General features: G+C 42.1%; 1 protein-coding gene across 4 annotated transcripts in view; it reads right to left on the bottom strand.

Annotated features, from left to right (window-relative positions):
- sema5ba (sema domain, seven thrombospondin repeats (type 1 and type 1-like), transmembrane domain (TM) and short cytoplasmic domain, (semaphorin) 5Ba) overlaps positions 1-25,115 on the bottom strand; it is a 222,775-nt gene that overhangs the window by 127,575 nt on the left and 70,085 nt on the right. For all 4 annotated transcript variants that reach the window (XR_015716616.1, XM_087830194.1, XM_087830197.1 and 1 more), the window contains one exon: positions 3,437-3,664. Coding sequence is in view for 3 of the 4 variants with exons in the window: in XM_087830194.1 (XP_087686320.1) it covers positions 3,437-3,617 (181 nt within the window). In the remaining variant the exon portion in view is untranslated. The remainder of the gene's footprint in view (positions 1-3,436; positions 3,665-25,115) is intronic.

Genomic DNA, 25,115 nt, shown 5'->3' with positions numbered 1-25,115 from the left:
AGATAGGAAGTCAAAACACAAGAAAAACACACCTATATCTATAAACACTTGTCAGTATAGATGCATACACTTGTACAGCATGAGCACACACTTATGCATGCCCATAGCAAAGATTGGCCGGTCTCCTTCAGGTGACTGATGCAGCGCTTCAGCAAGCTACAATAAAACGCTCATCAATCACAGAGGCTAATCTCAGGTTCTTGCTGGCACTTTCATTGTGCAGGCCTTTCTGTAAGGCTGCCTTCACATAATGCCCCGCTCTGCTTGCTTTGACAGCCCAACGGCCCTGCAGCTCCCTGCCATGAGAGCCATTCTCAAGTGGCACGCCTTTGAAGTGAAGCACTGGCGGGATGCAGGCTAATCTGGACATCTGGAGGCCGGGTGGGTGAAGCAGGACAGGGAAAAAGCCCTTGCATATAGATAGTGTGAGTCTGGTTTTGTGGGGGAATGAAAAAAGCCATTTCTTGATTTCTATAGATTGGAAATCCAATAGAATGGAGGCTCCAGTTTTCAAACTTAAAACTGCTCTGACACAGAAAGTTCAGCATAAAGGACCAAATGTCACACGGGTCTTTACGTCAATCTTCAGAACCATAGACAGAGTTCAGGTCTGCAGCATTGATAAGCTGGACAGAAGCACATAAACAGTCTTGTTAGAGAACGGCACAATCCAAAAAAGAAAACCCAAAAAGACGGATGCATGCTTTGGAGGGGGCTGAGAGCATTTCATAACTCCTTCAGGCCACCTCACCAATCTTTCTGTCCTCGATCCCCACCAGCAATTTTTTTTTTGGGCTTTCCAATCCTACTCACCACTCTTGGCAGATGAAACACAAACAGCCCTATTCAAAAATAAACACAGCAATTTTGTGTGTTTACCTTCGATTCTGTGCTCCAAACTGCTCTGTTCCATTTCACGCAGTGAGGAACACCTCGTTTCTTGGCCCACTGTACAGATGAACGGGCAAGATAGCGGGCGCCATTATTCCACACTATCATTTTAATCTCGGCCCGTTTTGCTTTCTGCTCCTTTATAGATGCCTTTTGACCTCGCCAAACTGTGAGGTTCAGTTTACAGATGGCACAAAGTTACATTTATGAAAATTGAAAAGTGGCAAATCGGGTTCCAGATATGAAAAATAGCTGACTTAAAATTCCCTGGGGCCAAACTGTCCCCCTTAACTTGACAGCAACAGTTTGCCACACTGAACTTTAAGCTTGTGAAATCAATGTTATTGGAGGTTTCAAACCATAAGCGTAAAAGATAAAGACTCATTTGTTCCCACACTTGCATACATCAGACCGTAACGCTGGATGCATGCTGCGTTTGGTTTCAAAACCACGTCTGTAACATCTGACTCTACTTCAGATGCTAATTCCCTATAACTGCAAAGGAACCTCATGGCAACACTGAGAAAAGTGTTCAGGATTAACACGTAAGCAGGAGCTGTGACCAAGGACAAATGGTACGCAGTCGCTTCTGTTTGTCAGTCTAGCATCCGCAGTTTTCAACATAGCGTTTTCAGATTTTGTGTGATGGTAGACATCAATACCAGCTCGAGCTGATTTAATTTGAGTGAAAATCAGATCAATGTCAAGGTCACACCAAAGGTGAAAACCTGTAAAAACGTTTTATTTAAAATTTTTATGGATCCTCTACTTGACCTTGGTCGTGTCCAAATTCATGGGCTGCATCCTCCTGAGGGCCCGGCCTTCGCGGTCTACGTGGGCCAGGTCCTCAGAAGGTCGGGTAGGCCGGAAGTAAACGGCTGTGAAACTGGACGGTCTAGCCTTCTGATTAGCGTCACCGCTGTCTCGGTGGAGTTTAATAAACTCAGCCGTCTGCTCCTTGCTATCTAAAATATAACAGGACACTGGAGTAAACTCTCGACCGTCTCACACTTCTGTTTAATCAGTTTTCTGTTTGACGTTTAGTCAGCTGAGTGAAAACCAAGGAGGAACCCACCCGGGGGATTAATAAAGTTTTATTTTATCTAATCTAATAACTTTAATCTCAGCCAAACCGATTTACTCACGAACAAACAAAACACTGAAAAAAGCCCAACAATAACATTTTTAGGTTGTCTAAGTGACTTATATATTACGTTTAACCCGAGTAGCGAAAGTCTGCGGTGATCTGACGTCTCCGAAAACGTCGAAGCACTTTTGCAAATATGCGATATCTTGATAAAGCGAGCAGATATTTGATGTTTACACAGCTACTTTCTCACCTGAAAATATGTTAAAAGTTTATTTTGTGACCCAGAAAGATTAATAAGAGTAATTTTAAAACTTAGTAGCGGCCGCCATTGTTGGAAACTGGAGTTTGGCTGGGCCGCGCTATGAATTCTGGGATATGGTGGGCCACGAAGGACACACCCGACCCATCCTTCAAATTCGGGGAAAAGGAGGACGCATTTGTCGGCTGCATTCGGAGGAGTCTACGAATTTGGACAGCCTTCGGCGCGTCGCTGTGACGTAATCGGTCTACAAATGCGTCCTCAGGAGGACGCAGCCCATGAAGTTGGACACGACCCTTGACTGTTATTGTTAGCGCCCAAGGTCAAAGTTCAAGGAACCATAGAGTAACATATTAGATGAAAGGGCATGAAGAGAGCTGCACAACACACCTTTTATTTTTTCAATACAATGCCATGATTTTTGCAAAATCGCACACTGTACGAATCTAACTTTTACAGCTTGAAGGAACCAATTCAGCTCCAGTCATATGAGTAAAGATCATAAAATTCACCGTGTTAGTATGTAAAGCTTCATAGCTCAAAGGTTAGGAATTAGGAAAAAGCTCTAGTTTCTGAACCTTGACACCAAATACGGCAAGTTTTATTATTTTCCATTACATCTTTACATCAACTGCTTTTCCTCATGGATGATATGCACCCCTCACCTCACCTTTAGGGGATGTGCATGATAAATAGCTCAATAGATTTCAACTGGATCGGCCTTTTTTTTGCTCCCATGTGCACATTTAAGATGAGTCAATATAGATAGTTGACAGCAGTACAGTAAGATGGACTTCAGCATGATTGCTCAGAGCAGAGTGTCCCCCATCTTAAAAAAAAATGTACCCACTATGTCTGAATAAAGGTGGAGCTGACACTAAAGTGAAGCGTGGTGTTTTTTCTCTTTTTTTGACTCTAAATAAGTCAGCAGCAGCAGCTTGACACTTGCCTGCTTTCATGTTTCCCTTATTTCAAATTCTTTTGTTAAAAAAGGAAACGGTAATAAATCTGAAATTCGAAAATAAGCTGTCACAGAAGAAAAAGCAAGATATCAAATTACCAGGAAGCTGAAGGAAAATGCTAATTTTACAAAAGCCACAAACTGCATTGTCCCAGCAAAATGTGTCCATGTAGAAGCAGCACTGCGAGTACAGCACTGACTGATGCAAAAGGTGCGGTTGGAGGTGATCACTGACCTCTGATGGAAACCTTTGGGTGTTCTTTCTTTGTGCACTCCGGATGGGTCAGGGGGTCCAACGAGGAGGGGGTCGGGGTCGTTGGGACAGCGGAGTTCTGCGTGAAAACAGCCGGGAGGAGAAGGAGTAGGAAGAGGCCAGCCATAGACGAGGGGGCGGAGTCCTGTGAGGACGCAGTCATGGTGATGACCTCTCCTCTAGCTGTCGAGCTGGGCCTCCGGGATACAGCTGGAGAAGAGAAGAAATGACTTCAGCACCTCAATGCAACATTTCTACACCTGGCTTCAAAGAAACGAAGCTCTCTCTCTGAGTCACTTCAAAATCTTTTTTTTCCTCGCAGACTTTCTATTCCTGAGGGCGTTCCTGAATGAAGCACCGGAAAACCAAAAGAGACTGAAAAAAAGGTGCAAAGGAAAAACATTTTGATAGAAAGGACATCATTGTGGGCTGAAAAAAAGAACCAGACAAATAGAGGGTGGCTGGAAAGATGAGCTAGAAAGCTGAGTGAAGCAGGGAAATAAATGAATAGAGTTAGAGGTTAGAAAGACTCAGAGCGGGGAAATCTAGCTTCTTAAACAGGCACCCCACCTCTGACCCTTGAGATAATTATTTAAAATGTGCAATTAAACCTCTAAAGTTGATTAAAACAGGAAAATTGAACCCAATTGTGGACTGTTCAATGAGGCAGAAGGTTCCAGCAGTTAGCGAAGCAGTAACGAGTTCACTTAAAATCTGCGACTTTCAGATGCTTCAGTGCTGGATTTAAAAAAAAGAAGAAAGAAAATGTTTGCACAGCTTTGATCCTTGCATACACCTGACATCCTGGCATGTTTACTGCACATGTGATGCATTTCAGCGCATTACTGGATCCTCTCGCTTCTTCTGAATTACGTCTTATGCAAACAGACTTTGGCAGACTTACACGCGGATGTTTCCAAATGCGCGCACGCAGAGACACTCCTGCTTCCCCGGTAAATGTAATCTCTCCCAGTTATAACATATGAGTCTACAGTGCGGCGCTGAAACCAGCAGTTCATCATCTCCCAACCCCGCACTCCTCACGATGTTAGCTTAGCGGAGTGTAATGTTATTAAAGTAGATTAAAAACTGAGAGCATCAACTTTCTGCAGCACTTTGGCTTGGTTACATATCTCTGTAGTGTTTTCCTCACTAATGCTTCAATCAATAACAAATTATTAGCTCGGTTGAGTTGCAAATCAACCATATTGCCCTGCAATCAATTATCCCTCTCACTACAGCCGGTAACTAATTAGGCAAATGCAAATAGAGCCCATGTTTGTCATTACAATACAGTGGAGTCGACCGGCCTCTCGCTACTGCCAACTAAAATAATGTTGATGAAACAGGTGGAAACATTTAGTGCAGTCTGCAGCAGACTAGATTCAGTGGAGCTGGATATTTCAAGCTTTAGGGCTGCTTGTTTCGACTACATCACGAAGCAAAAGGGAAAAAAAACAACCTTTTGATCATTTGTCCATATTTTTATTTTATGATTTTATAATGTTTGTCCTCGAGTCTGAAACATAAAAACAATCATGACTCAAAAAAATGACCGAATCCTCTTTATGGGGTGCATGCGGGCCACTCGAGCTGGCAGCTGTCGGGGTTTTTGTTTCGTTGAGAGGAGGCATGAATATTTGAGTGCGTCATCAAGTTGAGAGTCTTGAAAATGCATCAAGCCATTGTCACGTCTGCACGCTCTACCTCTCGTACTTTGTTCTTTCCTCTTATCAGACGTTACCTGTCATTGTTCTCTACTCTGAGACCTTCAGCATTTTGTTTCACTTGCTTTTGCATCTTCTTTTTCTTGCCCAACTCTCAGCTATTATTGTTGTGCATTTAAGGAAGATAACATCTTCCATTTGCAGGCTATGATGCTTCCTAAACCTCCATTACACATAAGAAATATAGCAAAAGCAAACCTTTACTGTCATTCAGTCATCTGGAACTTTTAGTACACACTTCAATTTTCCCCCACCTTGGTTATTGTAACTCACTTTTCATGTGCATCTTTCTGTCCTCCAGTTAGTGCAGGACACAGCACAAAGCCGCTAACAAAAACTAGCCAGCGTTCACATATCACACCTATTCTTGCATCCCTGATATAGTATTAACAGACCTATAAAGCTCTACATGGAAAACACATTTTTATAGATTAGCTTACCCTTAATCTTTTCCCCTTTATTTTGAGACATCATTTGCGTGCGTGGAGGTGCGTATGTTGGAAAGAATGTGTCATAAGGCTGATTATGTGTCTGTTTATGTGTCTCTATGTTTAAACGTGTAAAATTATCCTTAACATGTTGCAAAATCACAATAGTCCTCTGCAATCAAGCAGAAATCACTGTTCCTGGTATCATCATTAGGGATGGGTACCGGTATCCGGTGCCATTATAGCACCGGTTCTGACATAAACGGTAGTAACCAGACCGAAAAGCAGCGCACATTTCGGTGCTTTTTTTCGGTGCTTTTTTTTCCTGAGCTGTGATACACTTTAGATTCTAGCCAATCATTTTACGTTTCCGAGGATAGTAGGCGGGTCCAGGTACGTACGTTCTTTTAGAGCAGAGCTACAGATTAAAAATGCCCAAGGCGAAGCGGTCAAAGTCTGGCTGTACTTCACAGCAAAAGATGCAAACTCAGCAGCTGCAACAAGTGCTTTAAGGTGATACTGTGATGCTGTCAAAGGAGGTAACACCTCAAATCTGATGAAACACCTGGCAACGCATAGCATTTTTTTAAAAAGCCGAAAAATGCACCATATTTGATAGCTTGCTGCGAGACCTCACACCGAGCACATCTACTGCGGGTGTGGTGCCTGTTATCGGACCCGGAGTTAGCAACATCCCCCAAAAACCCGAAGAGGAGAGTCCTGGCCCCTAGCCCTGCCAGTGTAGCAGAAATGATGATGATGATGATGCAGCAGCAGCCGTTCTTCTCTGCATGAGTAGCTTAATGTTGTTCGTGTGTAATTTACGTTGAGTAGTTTAACCACGTTATTACATTAATGCATGTAAGGTGAACTAGCAAACATCATCATAGCTACATGCGGCTGTCTTCTTGTTTGATGGCAGATACTCCCTTCACCCTGACCAAAAAGGCTAAAATGACCAAAGAAAAAGTGGAAAACAGTTAAACATGAGAGGTTTTTGGACAAAGTTTGTGTTTTTTCCATTGTTTAAGCTGCTTCCAGCCAAGAGTGATACCATATATGCCCCATAGCTGCAGAAAAGGCTAACATTGTTATCTTTTTACAAAAAAACAGCTGAACATGAGAGGTTTTTGGACCAATTTTGTGTTCTCCATTCTTTAAGCACCGGTTTGAGCACCGGCACCATTTCAAAAGTATCGGTTTGGCACCAGTATCGGATAAAACCTAAACAATACCCATCCCTAATCATCATCAGTATCAGTTTCTGATTAGACAAAAATAGTGATTTTGCCACTTAATTTGGATTTAAATAAGGAGAATGAGGTCTGTGCATCTGGCAGTGTCATGCAAATATAGTCTATGAAAAATATGACATTTCAGTTTTTATGTTTTTTTAATAGCATTTCCTTCCTTTTCACCTTGTGCAATAAACCCAAAACCCTAATGCTTTTTTTGTCTTATATACAGTAAATAGCGCTGACGCCCTCATTTAAGCAAACTGGCTTATGTGGCCATGTTTTTAGCCTCTTCCTATAGGACGTCTGTTAGTTGCATAACTCGCATGAGTACTTTGGATCAGCGAGTGCCAAGTCGTCTTTCTAAATTCTCTGCGTAACTCGTTTGATTCCTGCTTTCAAAAGTTGCATTTATCACTGTTGTGCACGCAAGCAGAGATGTGACAAAGACAACCGTATAAATGGTCAAGTAAAGTATTTCTTCCGACGTCTCTCTTTTTTGGTCATTTTCACTTTAACTGGATACCCCACAGCAGAGTGAGACATGACACACACAGAGCAGGAGAGAGACCGTGCAGGATGACACCCAATTAAGGTTCCAAGGTAAAATCAAACCAATAATATTTTATTCAAGGGTATGAGTTTTATTCTTTAGAACATGTCACTTTTTTTATATTTCTATTATCTGCAGGAGCAGCTTTGGCAGGTGCTTAATTCATACTGAATCACCGAGTCCTGAAAGTCAAAGAATGACTCTACAAATCCTCTCATTAGTTAAAAAGCCGGGCTGAGAGCAGGCAGGCCAGGAGATCATGACAGATGACCGGGACTCTGCTGTAAGCTTGAAATTGTGGTGGCCGAGCTATCTTGGCACGGAGGTGCACGGGGGAGGAACTGTACTGTCAGCAGCAGAACAAGGCTGGTGTGTGGCTGTCAAATATTTCTGAGGAAAGGCATGTCATACACTCAAGCAAACGCAGATGCGCTCAAATCTCAGCACCGAAAACAGGCAGAATCCAGACATGGACAGCTGGTCACACTCCATATTGGGTCACAGCGTGCGGGCAGAGCTGATGCATGCTGTGTGCCAACATCAACTCCTGAGTGTGTCCGTGCACACTTGTAAACCAATGTGCGCGTGTGTGTTTATGTGAAGCGAGAATCTTTAAGTCGGCTCCAAAGTGGCCCGATAGTGCCCGTCCAATTTCCCATCCTGCTGTGTTTGGGATTAGCAACAGTTTGTCGGCGAGGAACCAGGACAATCAATACCACAGAGGAAGCTGTCCATAGGACACATGCGTGCACACACACACACACACACACACATGCTTTTAAAAAGACTCTGTGAGCCACCGTTCGCCTGTCAGTTGATCATTCAGTCTGATACAATGAGTTAATTAGAGGTACACTGTTTGGACCTAGAGGATACCTGTGTGGATTGGACTAATAAACGTCCAAGCACGTCTCTTTGTCAATAATTTAAGGTGAGGAGAGACTCTTACTGCATCGATGCTGTGAAAATGGTGTCTGGAGAGTACGTTTTTGGTTCTTTTTAAAAAGTAAAACTACTGCAACAAGCAGACAGCATTTTCAAAAAGAAAAAGAGGATGGAAGGAAAATCCACTGGTGGCCTAGGATGAGGAGGTTTTGTTGTCTCCAGAACTGAGAGAAATAAAAGACAGTGAACTTTCAGACACTGTGTTCTTAGATTTCTGTACTTTCACTGCTCTTATGAAATATTTCTCACTTGTTTTAAAGGCCAGCTGACATTAACCCTTTAAGACCTACCATAGAACCAAGTCCGCCAGAGCTTATATTATATGTTTACATGCTGTGGAGCCATTTTTGGGAGCATTTTAAGTTGCTATACATCAATACAACCATTATAGCCCAGATTTTAATAATATGTATGCATTAAGTGCATAGTAATTACATAAATTGCAAAAAAGTACAATAAACTACAAAAAAATTGAAAATCGTTTTTGCTTTTTTAACATATATTTCTAGTTAGAGAAATTTAAGAGGCTTATCCCTCAAAACTGTAAATACAAAAAAGTTGCACAAAATAGTTTCCCACCACAGGAAATTTATTTTGAGTGTCTCCATAGTTTTATTTTTGAAATACACCAATTTTTATATACTGCAGGAAAAATGAAAATAAATATTATAGTGCAAATTTGCAAAAAAGCAGCATATGCATCAAAATAAACTATTTCCAGCAGTGCAATTTTAGTTCTAAGCATCCCAGAAACGACACAGAAAGTCATAAAGTCAAAGATAACTTTTAAAAACACCAGTATAGGCTCATAAGGCCCTGATGGTAAAAAAAACCTAAATTTCCGCAAAAATTACGTCACTTCCGGTTTCGGGCAGGTCATGGCGGACCATCGATAGTTCGTGCTGACGTCTATTCCAACGTAGGACAGCTGATCGGATCGGCAAAATGTGTTTCTGGAATATTATATTTTTGTTGCTGCAAGTGCTTTTTATGCAGTTTTTGCAAAGCTATATGTGGAAGGAAACTGTGACCGAGGACAAGCTGATGGCATAAGATGTAAGTACAACTCCTCCGGTTTCATATGCAAAAAAAATTATTGCGCTAGCTCACGTGGTTGCAGAGCTACAGGGATTTAAAAATACTTACGCAAAACAGAGCGTGCCCGCTCTGACCGGCTTTAAAGGGTTAAATTACATTCTTAATAACATGTTCTCCTTTTTACTTTGAGCGGGTATGCAAGTACCTTAACTTGAAATACTTATGATGTCCCGATTTGGCTTGACAACGTGTTTCATTGGTATGCTATGAACATCCTTTGTCTAAGGATGCTGAACATGGATCCTTTGCACTTGTCCAAAACATTTCAGCCTTGGATCTCTAACTTTGTCTCCAAACCACTCAGCCTGAGCTGTCCCTCTGATATGCTCATTTCTATTCTTGTGCATCCTCGCAACAAAAACCTGCAGCTCTACCACCTTTGAACAATGACGCACGACCAACCCCTGGGGGTCAGGACCCCGAATGTCAAATAAAATATGTAGATCATCAAGAGTGAAATTTTCTTACCAGAATGATCAGAGCCTAGGTTAACAACCACTGCCATCGGAGGTCCCGATGGAAACTGTGCTACTGCTGGGCAAAGACAAAGGAAGAGGAGACGGGTCCAGCATGGTCGGGAGCAGCAAGAGAAAAGCAAAGGTAGGAGTGTGGAGGCGTGAGTAAGGGACTGCAGAAGGAAATGATGAAGACCGCAGAGAGGAGGGCATGCAGAGAGGAGGGCATGCAGAGAGGTGGGCATGCAGAGAGGAGGGCATGCAGAGAGGTGGGCATGCAGAGAGGTGGGCATGCAGAGAGGTGGGCATGCAGAGAGGTGGGCATGCAGAGAGTTGGCGTAACAGAAGGGGATGCAAGGGTGAAGGTGAAATGGAGACGAATGATCTGCTGTGCCTAAGATGCTGAACAGTGATATACATTCGCTTTTATTCTCACAGTCTCCTTTTTATTCAATAAGGACAATCGAACACACAGCTGGGAAAAGTGAGCTGCTGTTTCCACTTTGAATACTACAGAAGTAAGAGCACTTAAATGTACCTTCAAACAAATTCTAACAAGTTCCTGTCCCCATGGCTTGCATGCTATACTGACCTCAGCTTTTACCTGAGCTGCAACATGCCAGCTGCTGTCAATCAAACACAGCTCCAGCTGATCGAGACATTTTGTAACCTTCGCTTAAAGCATGGACTTACAAACAATACTTTCTTTGTCCATTTTCACATTTCATCCGAAAATGGCAGTGTGCGAGACAAAAATGGGGGCAATGACTTGCAAACAAACCTCTTGGCTGTCACGCTTTAGCTTCTTTATCCCCATTTTCTGTTTTATGTTGTAACCAGTTAGTATTTCTCATTTCTGAAAGCCCACTTCCAGTCATACGCTCTAAGGTTTTGTAAATGACATTTTGCATCATTAAATTCCAATCAACCCCTCAGCACATATTTTTAGTTCAACTTGAAATGCCTGAAAAAAGTGTCAATGTTTTCTTTATGGGGACAAACTTCATCTAATCGCTGAGACCTTTTTGGTCCCATAGCCAAGATGATGACCACTGAAGCAGAAAAATCGATGCACTCACATTTTACAAGCGTAAGTATAGAAGTATGCAATATTCTTCTTCTTTATCGCCTTTCTGCCATACCTGTGGTAGATCACATCATCACTGAGCGTGTATCTGTTCCCCTGCTTTCATTTGTTCTTTGCTAGTTTCTCTTGTTACCCTTCACACTCAAACTTTCCACAGCCAAGTCCTCGTTTCTTTCATGGCACTCTCTTTTTTCTAGTTCCTAAAGCTCTCCCTCTGTTTGATACGTTGCCTGTTTTTGGATTTCACCTCTATTCTGCTTCCCTTGAACTTCACTATCATTTGGAATTAATATTTTGGATTTTAGTCCATACTTTGCATGTTGTGCCTCAAACTTAACATTAAAAAATTCATAGCCAACAAACTAGCATCATTTGAACAACTTGCTAATAAATATATTCTTCCACCATCACACTTTTTCAGATACTTGCAAGTCAGGCACTTTATTTGTTCCCAGATTTCGGGCTCGAGCCCTCCACCAGAGCCTACACTACTAGAAACTATCCTACAACTCAATCCAACCAATAGAGGGCTGATTTCCTTGCTTTACAATAAAATGTTAAATTTGACACATACCTCTTCATCCAAGCTCAAGACACTGTGGGAAGAAGACTTAAACATGACGAAACATGGGCCTCTATACTCAAACATGTCAACACAACGTCATTATGTGCCCGCCACTGTTTAATCCAGTTCAAAGTGGTGCATAGAGCCCATTTCTCAAAATCCAGATTATCCCGTATCTACCCTGAAATCACTCCATATTGTGACAGATGCAAAAGTGCTGAAGCCTCACTGGTCCACATGTACTGGTCTTGTCCCAACCTCATTCAGTTCTGGTCAGATGTTTTTCATACACTGTCCAGGATTCTCAATGTGACGCTGGCCCCCGGCCCCCTTCTTGCTCTGTTTGGCATCAGTGGGAATGAGGTGCTTCTACCGGCCTCTAAAAAACAGGCATTATCATTCTGTTCCCTGTTGGCCAGGAGGGCAATCCTACTGAGGTGGCGGGACGCTGCCCCCCCCACTCACAAACAGTGGTTATATGACCTCATGGCCTGTCTAAAACTGGAAAAGATAAGACACTCACTTCAGAACTCCACTGGGAAATTTCAAAACATGTGGGGACCCTTCCTTGATGCTTTTCAAAATCTATAAGAATTTTTCAGCAAACTCTCTTAAGTCAGGTGTGGAATTACAGTGTGCAGGTGCAGGCAGTGACCTGGGTGGGAATGAATGGGATTGTTTTGCAGGGATTATGTTACTTTGGGATATATTATACATTTGTTTATATTTTTCTCTTTCTTTCCCTTTTTTTTTTCTTCCGAAGATACATTTCTGAACTCATTTTACAGCTTAAATGTACTACTTAAACTTAATGTACAGATCATCTGTAATCCTTCTCGTTTCTTTCTGTTTATATGTATAATATATGTGTTGATGTTTATGTGTATAAAAGGAAACCTCTTAATAAAAAAGACATTGTTTAAAAAAAAAAATGATAGCATTACTTCATTTTACGATCTTTTTAAAAAAGGAATGAATTTGAATATTTAAGTGAATGAACTGTCTCACCCTCAGCTGTGTACTTATGTAGGCTAAAAACTCATTTTGACTTAAATGTTTCAAAGCTAAAGGCAGTGTGTTTCCTGCCCAGGTGTACTGCATTAATATCTTGCTGGGATGCTTCTATGTGGTTGCAGCATGTTGTAAACAACCCAGAGCAGTGCATCAACTCAGTTTTATTCCCATCGGCTTGCAATTAAAAGGGCTACACTGGTTTTGTGTTAGGCAATTTTGGAAAGCTGAACTTAGACAAACAAGGTAATTTATTTATTTATTTATTTTACTAATCGTTTTTAACTCTTAATCCAGGTGGCAGCCTGTAAATCTAAAAATTTCCCTCTGCAAGCTTCCACAAGTCCTCGCCGGTGCCAGCACGTATCTATGGCAACAGAGCGGCAAGTTGGTAGTTAAGCAGCAGGAACCAGGTTGAGTGTATTTAGGCACAGACCTCAACAGGCTCCTGAGGGGGGGCTGGATGGCAGATTGCCCAATGATGAATAGAAAGTGAAGACAATGAAAAGCTTGGAGTCGGGAAATATGAGCAATAATATTATATTAGGCAAGAAAACATAAAAATGCATTCAGTAGGTAGACCTAAGAAAAGGAGGAAATCAAATGCAATCCAGCAACTTTGCCATCAATAGTACTTCTGCAAAGCTTCCACTTTCAGTTTTTGATTAGATCATAGGGGTGGTGGCACATGGCATTACCTTATATTTAAAAGTGCAGCTGATATTTTTTTCTCCTGTATATGAATATCGATCTATCTATCTATCTATCTATCTCTATCTAGATAGAGATAGATAGATAGATCTATCTAAATGGTAAATGGCCTGTATTTGTATAGCGCTTTTCTAGTCCCTAAGGACCCCAAAGCGCTTCACACTACATTCAGTCATTCACCCATTCACACACTGGCGATAGCAAGCTACATTGTAGCCACAGCTGCCCTGGGGCGCACTGACAGAAGCGAGGCTGCCGGACACTGGTGCCACCGGGCCCTCTGACCACCACCAGTAGGCCAACATGGGGTTAGTATCTTGCCCAAGGATATTTGGCATGCAGCCAGGAGGCAGCGTGGGATCGAACCACCGACCTTCTGATTAGTGGCTGACCTGCGCTGCCACCTGAGCTACAGCCCCCCCACAGCCAGATGGATGGATGGATGGATGGATGGATGGATGGATGGATGGATGGATGGATGGATGGATGGATGGATGGATGGATGGATGGATGGATGGATGGATGGATGGATGGATGGATGGATGGATGGATGGATGGAGCAATATAGAGTATTTTCCAAGTATATCTAACTTCTTAACACTCAAAGCAAGCACATTTACAGAAACGTGTAGGTTGTACAAGTGTCATTCCTCTACTTTGGCCTCACACTTTCCATTTAGGTGTCACAAATAGTTCCCAGCTACAACTACAGTGGGTGAACCAACTCACTAGTCAAATCCAGCTGTATGACATGTGATTCGAGGCTGCTTTATATGCAAAATGACCCGTGTGAAAGAATTGTGGTGATATATTTGGTCCTTGCTCCACACTGGTGGTTCATCTGTGGTTTATTGTTCACAGTTGCAACAATCTTGCAACCAAAGATGCTGAAGTTGTCTGCCGGGAATATGGGATGACCATCTCACAATGTTAATGCAGCTATGACTTCTGCCTGCAGAGCAACCAAGTGGAGTGCAGCAATAACATCAATAGATGGTGGTAACACATTTAAAAAACAAAATGTTAGAGATTCCAACAATAAAGGAAATCTAGCTGAGCTGCAATAGTCCTCCAGCTGTTATCGTGACAGCAACAAGGAGCTTATAGCACGGAAACAAACAGGATGAATTGAAGCCGTGTGCTATTGCCCTAGTTCAATTGCTATTATCACTCACAGTCTATACAGTATGTGTCAGAGTTGACGTCCTAACTTATGAGATTGATGGAAACGTGCCTTAAGGTAGCAAAGAAAACTGCTGCACCGCCATAAAACATCGTGAACTGGAGCCAAAAATCTTAAGAGCTGTACGGATGCTCCAGGCTGACAAAGAAAAGCCTTAAAACGGCTCTTCCATTGAATAACCTCTGTTCTCACTCCTCTCCTTCATTTACTTGAAACTGTGGTGTCAAATAATGGTTCAGCCTGAAAGCCTTGGCTCCGAAAGTTACTGTTCACCTTCAGCCTGAGAACAGGAAAAAATAAAATAAGGGCCGGGCAGGGGGCCATAACTGCTATTTTTCAAAAAGTGTTTGTCAGATTGCAACACATTCTTCCAGGCAGCCCCCAAACCCCCACATCTCTTACTTTCATCGCTCCTTATTTGCTCAGCACAACAGAGACAGTTATAGAGCAGGAGTTTCCGGAGTCCACTCCACCTTTGCTGCTTGTTTGCCTCTTAATTTCCACCAAGCTTGCAAGGAGGGTACCTTTAATTACAAGTCAATGCCAGCTCCCGGAGCACAATCTCATCAGAGTCTGCTATGACACTGATTAAATTGCTTCCGGCCCGTTGGGAAGCAGTTCCTGCCTGGATAAAGAATTGTCTGTTTTATGCCATTTTGGAGCAGGAAGGCGTGACCGGTGGGGTGTGCGCGTGGACGAAGAAGAAAGACGGAAAAAGAAATCAGCGTTTGTTGCTTTTAAAAAGTGTCATCATAGCCAGCAGATGAGTGTAATCGGTCATTTCTACAGCAAAGCTCTTTTTTTCCTTGATTCGTTTGAAGTGATTAGACATCGTTGTTAAGTATCTTTTACCACTTTTTCAAGTTAAGCCCCTCCAGAGCTTTAGGTGCATGAAAAATGTGTTGTTCCTACAGAGCCTGCTGCGATCCCAGTGCTCATCATTAGCTTTCATGGCACAGGAATACAAATGCCTCCTCATCTGAAAGCTCGCAGGAATCCTCTCACACAGAAATGAATTACAGCAGAAGGAAATAACACCTGTTTCCTCAAGCAACTCCATGAAGATCCGTGCCTCCAACTCTGCGCGTAAATCAACTTTTTGGGTTTTTTTAAAGAATGAAGCAGGGCTCATTTCACACCTGTCGCTTCATCTCACCGTCATCTCCGCTCACTTCTATCTTTCCACGTGCCTTTGTTAAATTAATCCGAACGCGCTTTGTGATAAAGGCAGAGAGCCGCACTACAGTTGCACAATCCTGTCCTATTCAGCCGCTCTAACTTGTGTCCTCGGGGCAGTTTGGTCCAGCCAAAGCTACATTGACCATGTCTAATTCGACTCAATAGCTCAACCCCACCAACCTCTTTAATGCTGGCATTGTGATAGGGGGGTGGGTCGGGGGAATGGGGAAGGGGGGTTCCCGGGAGTGTCGAGGGAGCTGCGCACAATATGTAGACAACACACATTGGGGGAGGACACACAAAGATGAAGATGATGGTGAAGATGGTTGCAGGGTCAGACAGAAGCCTTTATTTTACTCCATTCTTTTTTCTTTTTTTTTTTATAAAGAAGGGGTCACAGTGGGGTCACGGCAAGCATCTCTTGTTATTGAGTATCTTCAATCATGCTTGAGAAACCAGACACAGGCAGAGAAAGGGAGGGCTGACCTCAGACCGGGGGAAAATGTGCATGCGTGTCTCTGTGTTTATGGGAAACATTGATTGACAGGGCTGATGAGGTGGTGAGGTTGGCGGGTGGGCCGTCTGGATTACGTCCGATATCAAATCAGAGGCTGCCGCGGAATCGAGGCGTCGCGGTGCCTCGGGGAAGCTGCCATCTGATATACTTGTAGCTGCAGACTGTCAGCCGAGACGCTCTGAGAGGAGGCAGAATAAAGAAAACGGCGACAGAGAGGAGAAGAAACGCCGGATATGTCTGCACACATTTCACTCATAAGCTTGTGACCATGAAAGAATGTGTGAAGTACTGTGAGGACTGTGGGATATGCTCTGCATATAGTATCTGACTCCTCTCAGTGCTCAGTTTTCTTTTATTTCGTCATAAAGGGAATATGTCAGCGTCTTCTTTCTTCCCCGGTTCATGAATCTGTTTTCTAATAAATCATTTGTCGATATCTGCAAATGAAGGACATATTTGAAGTGAAAATGTCGACCGCTGTTGTCTTTCATCCAAAAGCGGCGCGTAGTGTCATCATAATTTCTGTCATAGGAGATAAAGTCAGTTCGTTTCTTATATTCTCATTAACTAGGCCCCTATATAATATCCACTCGATAGCTACTGCAATGTTAATGCATCAGTTAAATTACAATATTTCGTCATTCAGCTGGAGATGTGCAGCAATGCTCCTCCTGCAGACATGTTTATAGAAGGGACTGCAATATTTCACACCTGATGCACACGAGAGAGCAGGGAGGAAAGACGGGTTTATTAAATAGAAGTTATGCAACAAAGAAAAGGATTCATATTGCCTGCTTTTCTAAAAAACAAAAACACATTTTTATCATAGTTTTTAAAGACAAAACCTAGTTTTTTATTGCTCATGAAAACAAGACTGACTGTTCGGTGTCTTAAAACTGGCGTTTTTCATAATATTCGCCAGTTTATTAAGCTAACTTTTTAAGAGATTTTGAGAAAGCAGTCTCTCTTTCTCTCTCTGCATGTTTACTAGGGGTGCAACGATACACAAAATTCACGGTTCGGTTCGATACTTTGGTGTCACGGTTCGATATTTTTTCGATACAAATAAATGTTCATGCTTTTTTAATTTGTCATTTATTAAAATTATAAATATATACTCAAAAGTACAGTTTTTAAATTTAATGTTGCTGAAACAACAAAGTAATAAAATAATAAATCTATCTGATCGAGAAATCACTCATCTTTGGAAAAGAGAGTTTATTACAGAGAAATGTCTCTTTCCAAAATAAAAGCTCTACTATACGCTTCTTCTGGGCTATATTCTCAGCAGCATATTAAACATATCAGGTCCCCATAAGGAGACTCATGTGCTAACGGCTGTCTAAATGACTCGGGTAAAGTTTGTAGCATGCGTGCTTGTTGTTTTTGTCTGCTTCCACTTGTCTTTGCACTAGGACGATGTCGGAGTAAATGTGCAGTCATATTCGTTGTGTTCCCACTAGTGCTGTCAGCCTTAATCTGAAATGACGTTAATGCCACAACACGGCAAATCTCCGTTAACGAGCAACCGCGGATCGCCCCGTGCGTGGGGCTGGACGGCGTCAACACGTTAACGAGCTAACTGCGCTAACACACTAGTTCCCACCCATGTAATTGAGCATTGCGTGGCACATCTGACATACTGTTTTACTTTAGTCCATGAAGCGCTTACCTTCAGGGTCATACGTCACATGAAGACCAAAATAGTTCCAAAGGCCAGATCTGAATGCGGGTGGGGGAGGTTAAGTTTCAACGAGCTTAGCTTCTGTCTTGCTAGCTTGCGCTGCGCTCAGTGGATCTGCGCTCGACAGTGCAGCCTAGGCGGAGTAGTCTAACGCAGATCCACTGAGCGCTCAACACAGACAGCATCATCAGAAGAAAAGTTGATAAAATAAATTAAAAATTTTGTATTGTTCGATACATATGTGTACCGAACCGAAAGCACTGTATCGAACGGTTCAATATCGATACGAGTATCATTGCACCCCTAATGTTTACCCATGTAGAGCTGTAGTCTTCACCTCACTCCGACAATGCTGAAACTGTTTTGGGACTACGACAACATCTGCTCTGAGACTGCTGTTGTGGTTTTAAGGGGAAAAAGGGAAACCAGCGCGCCTCCTCGGGTGCTGATTTGAGAGAATATTTGTGAAGCAGATACATTTAACTCATTTTAACACTGAATTTGGACACATGGATGAAATGATGCAGATATAGTGGACTTTAAACATTTGTAAACAAACCCTTACATCAGCTTTCTGCTAATGAAAACTACAAGCTGCGCATAAACTGCCACATAAGCGAGCACGTGGACATTGTTTTGTCTGGAAGGGCTCGAGGTAGAGTTTTCTTGATCTGATTTGTGAGCACATATTAGTCATGTCTAGCCTCATAATTAATAATCTGCGTGCACTAATTAGCAATTTGTTCCATTAAATTAATAACTAGTGCCCTTGATGTGCAAAATCATGTTCTCATATTACATAATTTCATCTCAAATGAGGTTAATAGCATTAAGTTACTCCAGCAGTCAGAGCTGTTTGAGTGTGGCTGCTCCGTTAAAGAGTTTAAGCAGCAAATAAATCTGTTTTTCATTGTAGAGGTGCCCACAGAATTTCCCAGAATATAACGTAAGTGAGATCAGTCAGAAATCTAAAGTGGTAATGGTGCAATCAGCTGGAAAAATTACTGATATTTCACAGTCTGTGCAATATTTCTTTTCTTCTATAGTGCAAAGGAGGATGTGTTGATGGGGCGTTGAAACTGTAATTAGAATCAATTTGTTTCTTAGAACAAATCGGTATGGAGCACTAGCTTCAATAAACAGATCTTTTTACACTTTTGGCTTTGCGAACGCCCTCAGGTAGCCTCAGGCAAACGGCCCTAAATAGGTGATCAAACTCACGCCGGCCTCTTGGAAATGTGGAACTCGATTATACGGTGGATGTACTCGCAGCAAAAATCAGGTGAAGAGTATGATTTGACCGGGAGTGATTGTGCAAGAGTTTGATTGAAGGATAATGGGCTGAGGCCAGACAGACAGCTATTAATGGTCAATAGACGGCCAATCAGGCTATCATTACGCGATTTGATTGACGCGCTGCGCCGAGGGGAGGCTCGGTCGAGGGTCTGTGTAACATAAGATACGCTGGGAAACGTCGAACCCCACACCGACTACGCCGACGGACAGGAATACAAATTCAAACCTCGCCTGCGTCTCACATCAAACACACACCTGTGAGTGCCAGCCATTTTATACCTTTCTACAACCCTGGTTGGTAATAATACACTGTGTCTGGCCCTCAGAAACTCTATTATGATTTCACTTGGCACTGTCAACCGCAGTCTCACACCTTCATTCACACACACAGAAACTATAATGTGATATTATCGACTGCATTTCTCTCTGTGTCTACCTGATACTGTTTCATTGTGTGAACTGGGACCCCCTCCCCCAGGCCCGTATTGATTTGAACTCACCCAACTAGTTCAGAGAGCTGAGGGAATAAGAGACTGTTCAATTTTGGCCAACAGTTTCACATTAGAGCGCTACTATACAGGCTGAGCTCAGGTGCATTATAGGAAAACAGGGTGCAGCTGGCCTGAGTGAAGCAATCTCATAGCGGTTTCAGAAAAGCATGTAAATGCCAAGGGTTAAGCATGAAACAACTGTTGCATAGGATTCCTGGGAGTCATGAATGTAGAAAAAAAAGAAATGTTCCAGTTAAAAAGCGCTTTTAATTACCACAAATAATGTCTCACCATATTTAGTGGAAGCAGTCAATGGTCTGCAGGCCCTCGAGCATGAAAGCTGCAATGATTTTGAACATAAACTGCATGGATTTCACTGTCTAATTGCAAAAGTTCAGATATTACATCAGCCCTCTTAAAAAAAAAAAGAAGAAGGAACAGATGTTTCTCCTTTAAATTGTCTGTGCAAGCAAAATCTAAACCTCCAGAAATGTTACAAGGAAGCTGAAGTGATAGATTCTCAAATGTGATAAGCTGAAAGCACTAAATGTTGGCCAATTTTACTTTGAAAACAATCTTTGTAAAATGTGTTTTGTTTCCTAGAGTATTTAAAAGTAGAATGGGAGGCAGAGCCTTCAGTTTCCAGCTTCCAGTTTGGATTCAGGAGACAGACACTATCTCTACTTTTAAGATTAGGCTTCAAACTTTCCTTTTTGCTAAAGCATATAGTTAGGGCTGGACCAGGTGACCCTGAATCCTCCCTTAGTTATCCTGCAATAGACGTAGGCTGCCGGGGGATTCCCATGATGCATTGGGTTTTTCCTTTCCAGTCACCTTTCTCACTCACTATGTGTTAACAGACCTCTCTGCATTGAATCATATCTGTTATTAACCTCTGTCTCTCTTCCACAGCATGACTTTATCCTGTCTTCCTTGTCTCACCCCAACCAATCACAGCAGATGGCCCCGCCCCTCCCTGAGCCTGGTTCTGCCGGAGGTTTCTTCCTGTTAAAAGGGAGTTTTTCCTTCCCACTGTCACCAAAGTGCTTGCTCATAGGGGGTCATATGATTGTTGGGTTTTTCTCTGTATCTATGAAGCGCCTTGAGGCGACTTTTGTTGTGATTTTGCGCTATATAAATAAAATTGAATTGAATTGAATTGAATTGAATTTCTCCAGTCTGGGCCTTTCTTCTTGTAGGAAAAGAATATTTAGTAAAGTGAAGAAGGGAAAATTACGCAAAAAATTCACAGTTTTACAAGCTGACACGTTTTAGGAGGTCAGAAGAAAATGGGTAAGGAACTTATTAACTAAAACCAAGTCTTTATATCTGGATACAATGCATTTAGTATTCAGTCAGAACATGCGGATGTAATTTATTGTACATCTCCACTGTTCCTGAGTGCTGCCCTTTTTCTTGTTTAGCAGAGTGATGTGTCAGAGGGTCAGAGGTACGGCGTCTAGATGATGGGCTATTAGGGAACAAAAAGGCAAGGGACATGAGTAACCACTCAAACAAAAGGTCTGTTCCACACATTTCTGTCTTGACGCAGCTACAGAAGAGGGGGCTTCAGAGCCGCCGAGCAGAGGTTGTTAATTGGAGAGCCAAAGGTCACGAAGAAAAAGGTACGGTTTGGCGGCAGGCTTTGGTATGTGTGTGCGTGTGTTTTCATTCTGCTTTCTGTGCTCATGCTCTTTTTGCTCAAAATGAGAACTGATTAGATGTGAATAGTAAGGGCTGGAAAGGCGAGGTGTATTTAAGTGTTCTAGCAAAGCAAGTGTGCGCCAGTACTTTTTGAAATAAGGCTGAACGCTTGAACTTTTTGAATAAAACCAAAGTAAATAAGCCTTAAGAAGCCTGCTGAAAAACACGAGCTGTTGACGATCGACTGATTTATTTTCCCAACGATTCTCATGGTGACTTTTGAAGATGTTTTTTCACCGTACTTCTTCAGATTCATCAAGTTATTAAAAACATGATACCTTGTGGTATGTTGCAATGGGCTCTTATTATTATTATTATTATTATACAGAACACTTGACAGAGGAAACAGTGAAATAAAAAAAAAGTCCACTTAATGTTCTCCACTTCAGATTTTTGTTGCTTGAATTGATTTCGTCTTGGGCGACAAAACACGTCGCAGTCGAATCAAACCTTAAAGCATGGTTATTCAACTACGAAGTTAGTTGGGCCAGATTTTCAAACCGAGGAATTTATCTGGGCCAGATATTTTTTTTGAAGCCAGTAAGCAGCAGATCATGATCAATTTCAAATCCACACAACTGTATTGAAAAACAAGTAATTTTTTTATTCCTATTCCCCTGTAAATCTGGTGACCTCACAAATGCACACCAAAAGGTCCATTTAAAAAAAAGGGAGCTATAACTAAACTATTTTTTGCACATTTGAAATAATAATAATAATAATAACAAAAAAACATTTTGATAATTCCCTTTCAAATTAAAATAAATATTTTGCTGACCACTCACTTTTCCTGCCCCATCCGTCACAAGTATACAGACACACATATCCAGACCATTTTCCTCAAAAAGAGCTTAAATCTTCTCAAACATTATTTCGCCAGCAGTGTGTCCCTCTAACGGTAGTAAGCCGAGCAATTTCCCATCCAAAAAACGGACATATATGCACAACTGTGCATTATCAGTTCTGTGTGTGATCTCCTGCTATAGACATTACATCAGTTTTCTTCAGGTCATCTAACAGCATTTCAAACTTCAACTCTACGAATATTTGAACTGTCCTACAGGGGCACGTTTTTAATAGCAGATGTCACACTTACTTTAATTTTTTCATCACTTTTCACCGCATCCACCACGGCCAGCATGCAGTATTTCACTGTTTCAGAATCTGTGAAAGGCCTTTGCTTCTTCGCCAAGAAACAAACATGAAGGGAAGATGCTGCAGCTCTCTCTTAGGCTGTACAGGACCCTCACCATGGCAGTACAACTCCGGTTGTAAGATTATTAAACTCGGTAAAATGAATAAGTATTTGTCAGTCCAGGCAGGGTTAAACCGACAGTTTTCATTGTCAATTTTGCGCTTTTGGAGAGAGAAAGACGTGCTGTTGTCGCATCATATATTACGATGATTGTTTAATATGTTTACATCACGGTGCATTGTGGGTTAAATATTGCTAGGCTACTAGGAGTGTTGCATTCACAGTCTACACTACGCTGTAGGAATTTTTAAAAAGTTTTAAATTAATTAATGAATTAATTTTTTGCGTTTTCTCTGTGTTTCTGCCAGGACCACAGGCAGGGCCACTCGCAGGTTGCTTTTGGGCCGCATTTGGCCCGCGGGCCGCCATTTGAATAGGCTTGCCTTAAAGGTTAACTGGTGAAAACGAGTAGCAGAGCATCTTTTGCCGCGTACTAATGTAATTACATTCAATAATGTATTTGAAATAACCGAATGAACCTTGCAGGTATAATTATGTCACAGGCAGATAGAATAATTTATAATAACGACGCCTACGAGAGCCAAATAATCTTTTAAAAAGGCACGTCAAAAGCATTAACGTTACTTTATTGACTGATCGTGTTAAAACACACTAAGCGTTATAAACACACCTTTAATTTCCTGCCTCACATCGGTGACACTGCGAGCTCTGTAATCTGTTAATTTGTTGGTATCAGCCACAACGACAACGACAACGACACAGCCACCAGTTGTGTTACTGCCCCCACAAATTCCAAACTGATGTCCAAACACACCGAAGCTCATTTCGGTTCAGGCATTGCTTAATCTCATTCAAGGACACAGGCGATCTCGGAGACCTGGCGTGCTTTCAGATCTTTTGGTGTGTATTGTCTGGGCTGTTTAATGCCCTGTGCGATGAGATACAGACACAGCAGGGCGATGGCGGCTGTGTCGATAACAGCTGATAACACGAGATAGCGGCGTGAGACTACTCCTTGCTTTCAGACATCAAGGAGCTGCAATGCCGCAAACCATCCGAGGAATCTTAACTAGCTCGCCCATCAACACAACAATGTGTTCATGTGAGGTGTAAAGACCTCAAAAAAATGGGAACGTATTCATTGCTACCGCTGAGAACCTCTCACTGCCGCTGCACTCCTGATGCAGAGATGACCTCCAGAGTGCAGGAGCCCGCTCGGTGCGTTATTTGCACCACACGCTATCCTGCGTGCCCCTCCTGCCCTATAGAGCAAAGCAGGCATTAGGAAGCAGGGATTCAGACAGCTCACACTTATTAGCTGCTATCTCAAGAACGACGACACGCGCTCTGTTCTAATTAACTGGAGCGGACACCAAACAAAACGCACACAGAAGGCAGAGCCAGACACTGTAATTGATGAGCAAATTTATTACATCCGACTTCAAAGAGAACCCAGATCAAAACATATCACGCAACGAGTAAAGCTAGAGATACACGGTGCGATGGGTGCAACATGCCCAGCGCACAAATACAGACTTATGAAGGTGCGGCTGCTAATGCGTGTTTGGATTATTACAGCTTGCGTCGTGGCATTAATAATTACCGCGGCCTCGTCTTTGTGCGCGCGTGTCGATTTTTAATACTTGAGTATTGAAAGGGAGAACAATGTGAGTGCAGTGCTTACATAACTAAAATAAAGAAACGCCTTACTGTGGGTAAATGAGTAAAGTTTTAGCACAGTTTAATATTTCACATCATCATTATTCTCTAAAGTGATGCTGAGCCATTACATTTGAAACTTTGGGAATATGCAGCTCGTACATAAACTTTCCTTGTTTGTGTTTTTGATGAGTTCTCTCTTCTGAAACGTTCATCTGGTGAAAGTTTCAGCTGAATATGTTTCCAAACCAACTTCATTTTAAGCCAAAGACTAGAAAATATGGTGAAGCATATCTTCCCTTTGGCTTCACCTGCACAAGTGCCGAGGTAGGTCTCCCTGCAGGATTGGTTTTCCCTTCGTCGGGAGCAGCGCTGAGCTGTTTAAATCACGGACAAACTGTATCCCACATTCTTGATTTTTAGTTCACAAACACTTCTTGTAATGACTAACTACTCCTGACATTTCGGAGATGTTAGCTCTTTGTGCAGTAAAGCTACAGTGGGATACAAATAACATCAGGCTGATCCTGCAATGATTTGTTCCCCGGTTCAAATCACAGACAAACAGGATCCAACAGCTGTTTATGTTTTTAAATCCATTTTGCACAGAGAGGCATTTTTTGACAATTTTATTGACAGCAATGTTGAATATTATTACACAGGAAAAAAACAACTACACGTAAAATAATCACATCGTGACGCCTCTGCCTTTGTAAATAGAGGGACAGGAACTGCATGTAAAACCTGCAGATAGTCAGATTAACAGTATTTCGTCTTATCTGCCATTCTGCAATTCATCTCATGTAAACAATAACGTGGCGCACAGCGCGACGTGACAAAAGACACATACCTTTGACGTAGCGTAACTTACTCTGTATTCCTCGTCCACACGTAAACGCAAAAAAAGTTTTCAAAAA

This window comes from Neolamprologus brichardi, chromosome 16, assembly GCF_056152115.1.
Source record: "Neolamprologus brichardi isolate AB-2024 chromosome 16, ASM5615211v1, whole genome shotgun sequence".
Lineage (NCBI taxonomy): Eukaryota > Metazoa > Chordata > Actinopteri > Cichliformes > Cichlidae > Neolamprologus > Neolamprologus brichardi.
Note: the sequence above shows the minus strand (reverse complement) of the source record. Positions and strands in the feature narration are given on the sequence as shown.